Below are 12,534 nucleotides of genomic sequence, written 5' to 3' on the forward strand. Positions count from 1 at the left end.
AAATCTCCATGGCCCACCTGTGCCACAACAACTGTTTTCTGCATAAAAAAGCCAGGGCCAGCATTAAGGGGTAGCAACCAGAGCAGTTGCCTGGGACCTAACGCCACAGCGCCCCCCCATGAAGCTCAGTTGCTCATGCTTCTGCTTTGGCCCTGGGCTTCAGGGCTTAGGCTTTCTGCTCTGGGCCCCAGCAAGTCTAAAACTGGTCCTGTTTGACGGACCCCTTGAAACCTGCTCACGGCCTCCTAGGGGGCCCTGGACCCCTGGTTGAGAACCACTGGTCTATGGGTCTTCCTGAATGGCCTAGTCCTGTCCAAGTAAAATGCTAATGCCCGCTTAACGTCTAGTGTACGAAAAGTAGACTCCTGTGTAGACTGATGAGGCTTGGGGGATGAGTGGGGAGAGGAAGGTGAATAGTTTGCTTGCTGAGGACACTTCAGATAAGAACTTCGAATGAGGTCGTAAAGGTACCTTCTCCTTGGAGAACAAAGTAAAGGGAGGATCTGCCATTAGAGTTCCCATTTCCCCAAACCTTCAAGCAGAAGTGACAGCCACCAAGAAGGCTGTCTTCATGGACAGTTGTAGCAACGAGCACATAGCTAATGGTTCAAAGGGTTGTCTCATAAGATGGTTAAGAATCAGATTGAGATCCCAAAACAATGCAGGAAAAGACTGATAAGTCCTTTTAGGACTCTCGCTGTAGTTGAATAAGCAAATACTGAGAAAACTTCTACTGACACATGGAAAGTTGTTATTGCTGCTTAATGAACCTTGATGGAACTTACAGAAAGGCCTGAATTTTTCAATTCCAATAGGTAATCCAAGATCAAGAAAAGAGATAACTGGATAGGAGAAAGATGATGCCAGCCAAACTAAAGGCTATATCTTCTCCATTTTTGAAGGTCTATCTATTAGATTCCTTTCTGTTATTTAATATCTTTTGTATTTCCAATGAACATGTGATCTCTAGTCCTGAGAACCACTGAGGAATCAAGCTTGTAGTTGCGGAACGTTCGAATTGGCATGAAGTGTCTGACCCACATCATGAGACAACAGGCAAGGTTTGACTGGGAGCCACAATGGAGGACAAGCTAAGTTCCCTCTAAGCTGCGCAGCTGGGCAGCTAACCAGCAGGCTATCAAGTGCCGTGCACTTCAGGTGTCCCTCCTCCCACTGCCGTGCTGCTCCTGCCCTCTGCCTTGGAGTTGAACAAGCAGGCTTCAGACTGCTGAGTGCCAATTTACTTAAAAGGGCAGCGTACTTAAAGGGGCAGCGCATGTCTCTCTCTCGCTCTCTCACACACACACTCTTCCACACTCACCTCCCAACACATACTTGTATTATTATTGTTGTTACTTGATACTGCTTTCAAAGTGTGTTTTAGTGTTTTTACTGGTCTATTAATTTCATAATTTTAATTTTTCTCTTAGGCTTAAAGTTAATTCTTTGAGTAGTGAGTTCTAAAATGCCTAACCTGTCCTGGCTGGAGTAATTATCCTTATGGTAAGTTTAAAATATATATATATATATATATATATATATATATATCTAGGTTTTTTGTTTCTACTGTTGGCGCATATCTGCACTAACTACCTAGATATGGTGCACATGGATGGAAAAAATTAGAGGGAACACAGAGGGCAAGAGGTGAGTTTGATCAGGTAAGGAAACCAAACTTGTCTTGGCCAAGTTGGTGCAATCAAAATGATTTTGGCTTGGTCCTGTCTGATCTTGATAAGGACCTTCAAGAGCAATGGAGTTGGAGGATATGCACAGAAAAGACCCTTTGTCCATGTAATAACGAAAGCATCTCCTAGAGATTGGGGATCGAGCCCTGCCTCTGGAACAGAATTTCCTGCACTTTGTGTTGGCGGCTTTGGCAAAAAGGTTGACCTCTGGAAATCCCCAACCTGCAAATATTTTTTTGAGAACTTAAGAGTCAACTGCCATTAGTAATTTAGGGAGAAACGTCTGCTCAGATTATCCACGATGGGGTTTTGTACATCTGGGAGGTAAGAATCTGAGATGACTATCCAATTGGCTATGCACCAATTCCAAAGCTTTACTGCTTTGGTGCAGAGTGAGGAGAAACATGCTCCATCCTGACAATCGATATAATACATGCACACTGTGTTGCCTGTCATGATCTTGGTGGACTTGTTTTTGAGCAGGGGAAGAAAGTGCAGGCAAGCATTTCTGACTGCTCTTAACTCCAACAGATTGATGTGCAAGTGCTGTTCCTGTTGTGACCATCTGCCTTGGATTGTCTGAGGACCAAAATGTGCTCCTCATTCCAAAAGGGAAGCATCCGATGTTAATACAATTGTAGGAGGATTTTGGTTGAACAGGATTCCTGCAAAAACTTTGGATGGGTTCATCCACCAGGTGAGTGACTGTAGGACCTGACTTGATACCAATATCTGCTTGCGGAGAATGTGTTTGCTGGGTACAAAAACAGTCCTGAGCCAACCCTGGAGACACCAAACATGGAGTTTTGCATCCCAAAATCACAATCTGCCATATGTCCCAGCAGTTGCAAACATGTCTTTGCTGGATCTTGACGGATGAGCTGCACTTTTTGGATAAGGTTCTTCAAGAGGGTTATCAAAGTTATCGAATCCAGAAGTGCTCTGTCAGGGTGGTTCTTTGTGAGTCCTTTCTAACGTCAAGTACAGACCACATTCACTCCAGGCCATCTTCATGACCACTATGCTTTATTATACTGTTCCAGCAGGCCATTGCCTGTAGTGCTATTTATATATTTACAAGTCCAAGCCAGCTTCCCACCGTTGCTTCTGCGGGGAAGAGTATCTACTCAGACAATTCAACAAGCATGTCAGACATCTGAAATTCAGGATAGTATCCCTAGCAGTTATAATTCTGTCCCTAGAATTAGCGGACTGGTTTGCAACCCTTGACTTCAAAGATGCCTACTTCCACGTAGCAATTCATCCTCGACCTCTTAGCTACTGGTTCAGGTGGCCTATGGAAGACAGAAAATTGAGCAGGCTGGGATCTTAGTGCCAACTGAGGCCTGCTAAATTTTCTTTGTTTACAGGCACATATATCCCTAAAGGCCTAACTGTTGCCCGATAGTCCTTTAGGGTATGAAGCGAGTCCACCATGGAATCTGTGGAAAGCTAGATAGAAAGATAAATCTTCCATAGTCGATTGTACCTCCCACGGAAACCCAGACAACTGAAGTCAGGAAGCTTGCCTCTTCACTACCACAGTGGAAATAGACCTGGCTGCAGTGTCCGCTGCACTGAGTGAAGCCTGCAGCGAAGCTTCTGCTAAAAGCTGACTCTCCTTTACTGTAGCACTGAACTGTTCCCGATTTTCCTGTGGTAAATGGTCAATAAAAGCATTAAACTTCTCATAGTTCAGGTAGTCATACATCTCTACCCCAATAGAACGCGACCCTATATAACACAAATTTGCATATAACGCGATAAAGCGGTGCTCCAGGGGTGCGGGGCTGCGCACTCCGGTGCATCAAAGAAAGTTCGATATAACGCGGTTTCACCTATAACACAGTAAGATTTTTTGGCTCCCGAGGACAGCGTTCTATCGAGGTAGAGGTGTATGTTGCATCAGCACCTGGGTGGTTAGCTATCCTGAACTGAAGTGTTGCTGTTGAATAGCTCTTACGAACAAACAGGTCCGGACATTTCTGGTCCTTGTTATAAGGGGTGATTTTTTGGATATGCTGCTTTCCCCTTTCATAGTGGATGTGACTACATCCACAACAGAGAGTTTGGTACTGGATGAGAAAATAAAAATTCAGAACCCCTGGGTAGTATGTATGTATGTGCATATGTATGTATGCGTATATATCAGCCCTCTTGCATGTAGGGGTGGGCCGTTACTGGACGTTGCGAGATGAAACTGGCAGGCTCAGGAGGGCTTCATTAATTGGCAGTGCCACCTGTGCTGAGGCAGAGGTGTGTAAGATGTCCAGGAGCTTGTGATGGGAATTCAGACTTCCTCCAGGGATACTTGCAGGTTGTCAGCAATCCACTTCATCAGGTCCTGGAATTGTCAGAAGTCATCAGCTAATGATGGTGGTGGTGGCATGACCATCTTTTGTCTGCCCTTGCCCTCTTGCTCTTCAAAGGTCTTCTCAGGCTCAGAATGAGGAAGAGGGATGGATAGTACCAAGGAACAAGGTCTTCTATGTTTTCAGTGAAACTGAGTTGAGGTCCCTTAAAATTGCTGACAATACATTGCCCATGAATTGCAGGAAGGCCAGTGAAGTGCAGTGATAAGGCATGGGGGAAAGAATCCAGTGCTCTCATCCCAATTATTGGAAGGCAGAGGTCTGGTGCCTTGCATCTGCAACAGGGATTAACATCTCCTGGAATAAATTGGAGATCCTTGAACACAAAGTTCAGAGTCTTAGTCAGAATGCTCTTCCACATATTGTATCAGAGGTGACATCCCATCCTCATGGATAGTCGAAGATGGAGAAGAGGTAGGTCTCTCAGAAACCTAAGCAGACAGTGACCCAGCTGATCTCAGTACCAATAGGCATCCAGAAGTTGCAAGGAGCAGAGACTCAGGCTCATTTGGTACCACTAGATAAGTTCATGGAGCACAGGCCCATCAATGGCTACTAGCCAGGATGGGCAGGGATGGTTCCTTAGCCTGTTTACCAGAAGCTGGGAATGGGCGACAGGGGATGGATCACTTGATGATTACCTGTTCTGTTCATTCCCTCTTGGGCACCTGGCATTGGCCACTATCGGAAGACAAGATACTGGGCTAGATGGACCTTTATTCTGACCCAGTATGGACATTCTTATGTTCACGTCTTTTGGGTACTGGAATTCCTGCAGTATTGGAAACACAGAAGAACTCAGTACCGGCACCAATGATGCTGCAGAGGGCACTGTGCGAGGCACTGGTGTCGGTACCAGGGGGGTTGAGTATTCTAATGAAGCTGGTCTCTTGGTAGTAGTAGTCTTCGGTACCGACCACATACTACTAAGGTCAGAGACTTAGCTGAAGACTTAACATGCTTCATGGTACCCAGAATACTCGGAGCCTCACTAGAACTCCTCTCGGGGCCTGAGGCCTCCAGTGACTGGATCGTTTTTGATCAGGAACTTTCTCATTTTGCTTCTCTTATTCCCTTCCTTATACTTGAAGTGGGAAGCTCTTGGTACCGGTGGTATGGTTATTGGTACCTCAGTCAAGGAGAGCGCTTGAGACCAGGATTTCGGTGCTGTCTTCCTGTTAGAAGCTCTCAGTGGCCTTGATCTCGAAGACAATGGGGTACTGGCAGATGTGGAGGGTCTCTGTACCCTGATCCAAAGCCAGGCTTTAGGCTTCTTTCATCCTTAATGGTCTATACTTGATTTCCCTATTTTTAATGGGATAACCATTTAAAAGAAGAGCAGATTTTACACTTGCAGGGAATGTTAGTTTCCCAAGCAATGAATGCAGTGGGAGTGCCCATCACTAACAGGGACTGCTTCTTGACAAGAAAGGCACCTTTTAAATCCCAAGGAGCCAGGCATCCCCAACAGAAGAGAAGTTATTCAAGCCCCTCAATAGGGGAAACAGAAAAACAAAAATGCATTTCTTTTAATAAAAGAGGAACAAAGGTTCCAACTATAAAGTACTAATTATACAGCTAAAACATTAATAAAAGGGGGAAACAGGTACGTAGCAAAGAGGCACATATTAGACTTCATCTCTGGCCAAAGGTGGTTGAGAACGATGTGATGGTGGTGTGCCCACGCAGCCCTATATAGCCTTGCTACGGGGCACAAGGATGTGTAGGGTGCATGCATGGGGAGAACAGGCACTGCTACCAAAAATCTCTAAGGCATAGGGGTGCATGTGCACCTAATGTGAAGCACCAACAGGGACAATACTCGCTGAAGAACAATTTATGAATAGTTCAATTGCACATTTCTTATTTGTTAGAAAGCAAAGGGAAAAGTAAAATGTATAATTCAATAACCATATAAAATGAATTTCAATGTTATATGATACCCATAGAAAATCTCATGTAATGATTTGGTTTACATCAGATTTTATTTGCTATGGGCATAATTAACTTATTTTTACTCCCAGCAGTGCAATAACGATACCTTTCATGTAATAGTTGTACACCGTATTTACTAATGCAATGGGGGAGATAATATTTGCTAGCTGAAGCAAAAACATCAGCCTTTTGATTAGGTTTGATCTCGTGACACACAGCAAGCTTCCTAAAATATATCTTAAAATTAGGTTTCCTTTATCTTTGCAGCTCATACTGTTGTGGTGGCTCAACAGAAATGTATATTCTTCCCTCAAATTAAACGGCCTACTTTAGTTTACATAATATGGGCCAAAAAAAAAAAAAAACCCTCTATACTTCTGGCTTCTAACAGCAGATTAATGCTGCAAAAATGAAGGATTTTTGTACCCATAGTCTCATTAGTCCAGGAGAGTCTTCTCAGCCTCCACACTGCTGTCATGTAATTAACACATTTCACAATAACCATCCCTATTATATTCATAAGAATTGTCTAGTTAATAATTCAGTATTGCACCCCCCTGTGAGAAAACTTATAGAACTTAGACATAACAAGGTGCCCTGTGATTATATTCCCTTTGAAACTTTACAATACATTTATTAAACAATATAGGAAATTAACAGTATACATACAGCAGCATACTTCTCTCACAGAACAAAGCAAAGGTATAAGTAGAGGTTGGTTTAGTAGGGTAAGTCGAGTTGGATGATAATGGATAATAAAGGATTACATTGCATTTGTGGCCGGATCCCTTCCCTTAACCATTCACTTCCAGGCTTTTTTGAAATAGACAATTTTTGCAAACTAAGTGTCTTTTTTGGTGGTTTGAAGGAGGGGACAAAGTTACCTGGACTTCATTGAAATTCACTTCCAGTCTTAACTATTAGTAAATACAATTTATTTCTTTGGGAACAGATTGCACCATGATCTTGAAAGCTTCAGAGTGCTCTTGTGATAATCACAGCCAAAGCAGTTTAAAAAAAAATCAGATTTATTAATGTGGAATACATTGTATTGATTTGATTATGAAGCAGGAAAGCAGCTTAAATTGACCAGAGAGGTTCCCTTAAAATGAAGTTACTGCTAAAAATAATAATTCATTATTTTGTCTGATAGGGTCTTGGCAGTTTTAAATACTACAGACTTTTTTTCTGGTGACAAATGTACTCTAGGAATTAAATCAAATTGATTTTGCTTGATTGAATCTCCCAGTTCCAGAGAAGCAAAGTTATTGTATCAGTGTACTACCTAGTTCTCACATTAGTATATTTTTTTATCCAATTTTCTGTCCTGGAGATGATTTTCTAAAGACAAGATTCCCTAATCACTAGCATCTGAAAAGAATGAATATTTTGGAGGAAGAAACTATTCATTATAGCACGTGGAAGATGGAAAAAGCCCTCTTAAAAACTGGCAGCTGAAGTGGCAACATGCAATTTAATTGTATACAGATGTGTTAATGGTAACATGCAGCTTTGTGAAATAAAGAGATGAGTTTAAGACATCAACAAAAAAAGCTACTGAAGATAGAGATGTAGATCTTAAAAAAACATTTTCTTCCCTGCAATAATTTTTCATTGGGTCATTTTTCACGTTAAAGCACCTGCACTATCACTTTTGTATCAGCATAAAAAACCCAAACAAGCCCCCGCCTCTCAAAAAACAAAACCCAAACCCCACAGGTTCTGAATCGAAATCAGAAACATTTGAAGCAACATAAACCAGACACACAGCTCTGTCACCTGTACATTATTATTATTATTATTGTAAGTATTAAAATTATGGTAGTGCCCAGTGGGTCCAGTCGAGGTTGGGGTCCACTGTGCTGGACACTGTAGTAACATGGAAAGGAGTTAAGTATCAGAGGGGTAGCCGTGTTAGTCTGAATCTGTAAAAAGCAACAGAGGGTCCTGTGGCACCTTTAAGACTAACAGAAGTACTGGGAGCATAAGCTTTCGTGGGTAAGAACCTCACTTCTTGCAGGACTTGCATCTGAAGAAGTGAGGTTCTTATCCACGAAAGCTTATGTTCCCAATACTTCTGTTAGTCTTAAAGATGCCACAGGACCCTCTGATGGAAAGGAGTCAATCCCTACTCCAGAGTGCTAACAATCTGAAGACATAAACAAATGAAAGGGAATGGATGGGGATACAAGCAAACTCACAAACAAATTAGTATGGTGAGGAATTGGCCCGGTTTTGTTCGTTACATGAGATTATAGGTTTTGGTTTTTTTTTAACTGGGGCAGAGTAGAGATAGGAAATAAGGAAACAGAAAAAGAAAGGGAAAGAGGAATAATAATAGCTTGTCACCAGCCTATCCATGATCAACAACTTGGGTGTATATGCATTATCTCACAGCAGAAGACGGTCTTAATAAAGGATCTAAGGAAGGCTAAGGAAGAGTCTGTATGGATATTTACTGAGAATATTTTCCTATGCAGATGGGATAGTATGTTCAAGGCTAGGAATGCTGGCAGAGAGGCGGTGCACGTCAACATTGCAATGGGTTAACAGATAAGCTAGGTAGCAAGCGTTTACACTGTGAAGGGCCTTAAAAGTAAAGACAAGAAGCTTGTATTTATGTGGAGGTGAAGGGAGAGCTGGTGAAGGGATTCAAGAGGGAGCTGATGTGGTCAGAGCAGTAAGCCAAGAAGATTATCTTGGCAGCAGTAATCTGAATAGACTTTACAGGGCCAAGGTTGCAAAAGTCAAGGTCAGAAAGGAGGATTTTACACTAGCCAAGACATGAAATGATGAGGGCTTTGATGAGAATTTTGACTGTCTGGACAGAAAGGAAAAAGGCTGGATTTTAGAGACGTGTAGGAAAAAGTGGAAAGATCTTGAAAGGGTCCGAATACGTGGGTCCAGACAGAGGACAGGGTCAAAGATGACATCCAAATTATGGTCGGTTGTATTTGTATCATACAAATTATTGTATGATTGGTAAGATGATATCATCACTGGTGAGGGAAAAAAGGGAAGAAGAAAAGGCGTGAGGGAAAAAAAATCAAGAGCTCAGTTTTGGAAATGTTGAGTTTAAGATGATTGGACATCCACAATGAAAAGTCAGAACGACAGGGTGAAATACTAGATTGAAGGGAGGGAGTAAGCTAGCTCATCAATAGAAAGGTAGAATTATGAGTCATCAGCACAAAAACAGTAGTCAAAGCCACTGTAGAGAGAGAAGAACAGAGGCAAAGAATGGAGCCTTGAAAGACACACACAGAAAACGGGAGAGGGGAGGAGGATGACTCACCAAACAAGACACTAAAAGATGGTTCAGAAAGCTCAAAAGAGAATCATGAGAGCACAGAACCACAAAAGCCAACAGAAGCCAAAATATCAAGATGTAGGAAGTGGTCAACAATACAAAAAAACGTCTGAAAGGTTCAGAGGATAAGGATAGAGTATGGGCCCAATATCTGATCAACCAGAAATTGTTAGAGACTTTAGGAAAAACAGTTTTAGTGGGGTGTAGAAGATGGAAGCCAGATTGAAGAGGGTCAAGAAGCGAATTGAAGGAAAGGAACTCCAGACCTCTATTATAGACAGCATGTTTAATGAATCTGGGAACAAGGTGTAGAAAGAAAGGAGATTGGGAGACAGTTTGAGCAGGAGGCGGGACCAAGGGTGTTTTTCTTTCTTGCTTTTTCCTTCTTTCTTTTTTTTTAAATGATAGGGGAGACCCAAAGGATTCTTGTCATGGGTCAGGAAGTAACTAGGGACACCATCCCTCCCGATCCTGGCTAATAGTCTCTGTCTGCCAGAAGCTGGGAATGGGCGACAGGGGATGGATCACTTGATGATTACCTGTTCTGTTCATTCCCTCTGGGGCACCTGGCATTGGCCACTGTCAGAAGACAGGATACTGGGATAGATGGACCTTTGGTCTGACCCAGTATGGCCGTTCTTATGTTATATTCTTAACCTGATGAGAGTGAGAGGTTGAGAAGAAGGGACAGGGTAAGGAAAGTTAGAACATAGAAAATGAAAGAAGGATGGGGTCACTGTGAAATAGTCAACTAGGGAAAAGGATGGAAAGCAAATCACTTAGAACTAGACTGTGTCGAGCATGTACTGTGGGAGCCATGCTGCATGGGCCACGGGATGGATAAAATGACCTAACACAGGCTGATCTTTTCCTTCTTTCAGGAAAGAATCTTTTCTAGGTTTCTACTAAAAAACCAATGCTCATCTGTTTACTATATGGCCTTTTCTGATTTGCCATATTCAAGATGCAAACAGAAGCGCTCTCATACATAAAACATTCTTTTCTGTATTGTTAGGAAGCATCAAACTACTATGTTTCAACAACCTTCTCTTTGTTTGCTTAGTAAGTACTGTGAACAATACCTGAATTTCCTACAGTGACTAAAAAGGAGCACACAGCTAGATACATACCATGTTTTTTAATTAAAAAACCTTGCACTCAAAAAGGAATAAATCTTTAGCATTGAACATAGCAATTTTGTACAGAGAATTAAAAAAAAAGGTGACTGACATGGAACAGGAATGCCCTCTTACCTTTGGCCTTAATCAATACATTGATGCAATACAGTGATTTTACCTGATCTCACAGGCGTACAATAGCAACAAACAAGCAACAAACTGTGAAACAAGACAGTTCTATGGCCTGTAATGTCAATTTATTTTACAAAACAGGATGTTAAGGAAAGAAAATCTCTTAGGAATTCTTTTTGGAGGTTAACCCCACCTGCCCCTCCACACCCAATTATGAATATTCAGTCGAACTTTTATGGATACATTTTCTAACACACTCACAAAGTTCTGCAAGGCCTTCCTCTGTATGCATAAATGCTGGTTTTATTAACATGGTGAGTTCAGGTCATTATGAAATTCTTGCTCCAAATATTCAAAATGTAGGCCCCTGCTCTCTCCCAAACAATCTAACAAATCCCTTCTTATGGCATAAAGTCTTAGCAATCTTACTATCAAACAGGAAGACCAGTCCCTCTAGAAGTGTTATGACACATTGCAATAGGTTAGGGTTTTGTAATATCTAATGGGGAAAGGAGGATATGGGGAATTAAGTCTCACTTAACTTTCCAAGAAGGTCTCTTTCCTGAAGTCTTAAATGTGTCACGCGGCACCATTTAATTTGGAAAATCAAATACTTCATGTGTATACATAAGCAAAATGGCTGATTTTTAAGATCTAAGCAGAGCTGTATGCCGCATATCAAAGGACAGGACCAAGCTTGTATGTATTAATAAAATATTTAAAAGTATATCACTAGTATGTGGCACAAAAAGCTAAACGGACTTCAAGAAAGAGAAACCCATAAAGAAATAAAGTGTTTTAAAGGACTGTTTCCAAAAGTTAGACCAAAGGAAATGTTTTGTAACTTACAGGCTTCTTGTAAGAATTTCTCTCTCACACTGTCTGAAGTGCAGTTTTTACATGTTTTGATTGCAACAGCCATGGCTGGATTTTCCTGCAAGAGCGAAATTTCAAATAATAAAAATGAAACCAATCACAAATGCACTTCTTCAACTACAGTATATATTTTAAGAGACCGTAACAGACACTTAGCTAAGCACAATATTTAGTTAAAAATACACTGGGAACATGAAAGTGTTCAAGATTAAACATTTATAACCAATACATTTTACATTACATGTTTACACCTAGAACATCAAGTTAAACTTGATCAGTCTGAAAGTATTACTTCTAATTTACAATAATAGATCATTCTAAAAACAGATGACCAGCTCATCTGAACCTTGGTATGCATTTTCTAAAATTGCTGAAAAGCACAATGTTAAGTGATGCAGAGGAAATGAATTGCTTCCAGCTTTAAAAATGTATTTGGCTTGTGCAATGAAGAAGCCTATGAAAAGCAATACAAAGGATTTTCTGGGGGTTTCACACTCTTGTGGGCTTCTGCACAGGGGAAGCTGAATGTAATTTTGACTGACTCAAGCCTTTAATAATAACCACATCATTAATAGGATGCACAGTAATTAAATGTTTCTATTTAACTCATAAGCTAAGAAAGAATGTTAAGTGAATATTTTATGAAATAGCCTGCCCACCAGTTAAAACAGATATTTTAAAGATTTTTTTTTTGTACATCATCTATATTCAAAATCAGAAATAAACAAGATATAGCAGCCAATCGTTCCTCCTCTGGGTGTAGAAAAATGAGAATATTGTTGATACAGCCTGAAGGAGGCCTCCTGGGCTAAGACATCATCTTTAATTTTCTTTTTCTATAGTATGTTTTATAAATGAACTTTTTACAGGTTGCAGACTGCACACAGAGGGAGCACCAGTTTTTCTTTTCAAAAAAGCTTTAGGATGTTCAAGCTTCATTTCCATTGAAAAATGTTATTTTGAAATATTCGTTTAAATCCAAATTAACTGAATAGGTAATCTTCAAAACAAGATAGTAACGTTCATTTACTTGTGGTTCTACAGCATTCTCAAAACAACAGATCTTCCACGTCACAATAACTACTGCTACAATGGAAGCGTAA

At 41.0% G+C, this 12,534-nt stretch overlaps 1 protein-coding gene across 11 annotated transcripts in view; it reads right to left on the minus strand.

Moving 5' to 3' along the window:
* Window positions 1-12,534, minus strand: part of PTK2 (protein tyrosine kinase 2) — a 368,873-nt gene that overhangs the window by 65,795 nt on the left and 290,544 nt on the right. For all 11 annotated transcript variants that reach the window (XM_034763675.1, XM_034763674.1, XM_034763673.1 and 8 more), the window contains one exon: window positions 11,405-11,489. In XM_034763675.1, coding sequence (XP_034619566.1) covers window positions 11,405-11,489 — 85 coding nt within the window. The remainder of the gene's footprint in view (window positions 1-11,404; window positions 11,490-12,534) is intronic.

Source organism: Trachemys scripta, chromosome 2, assembly GCF_013100865.1.
Source record: "Trachemys scripta elegans isolate TJP31775 chromosome 2, CAS_Tse_1.0, whole genome shotgun sequence".
NCBI classification, from domain to species: domain Eukaryota; kingdom Metazoa; phylum Chordata; order Testudines; family Emydidae; genus Trachemys; species Trachemys scripta.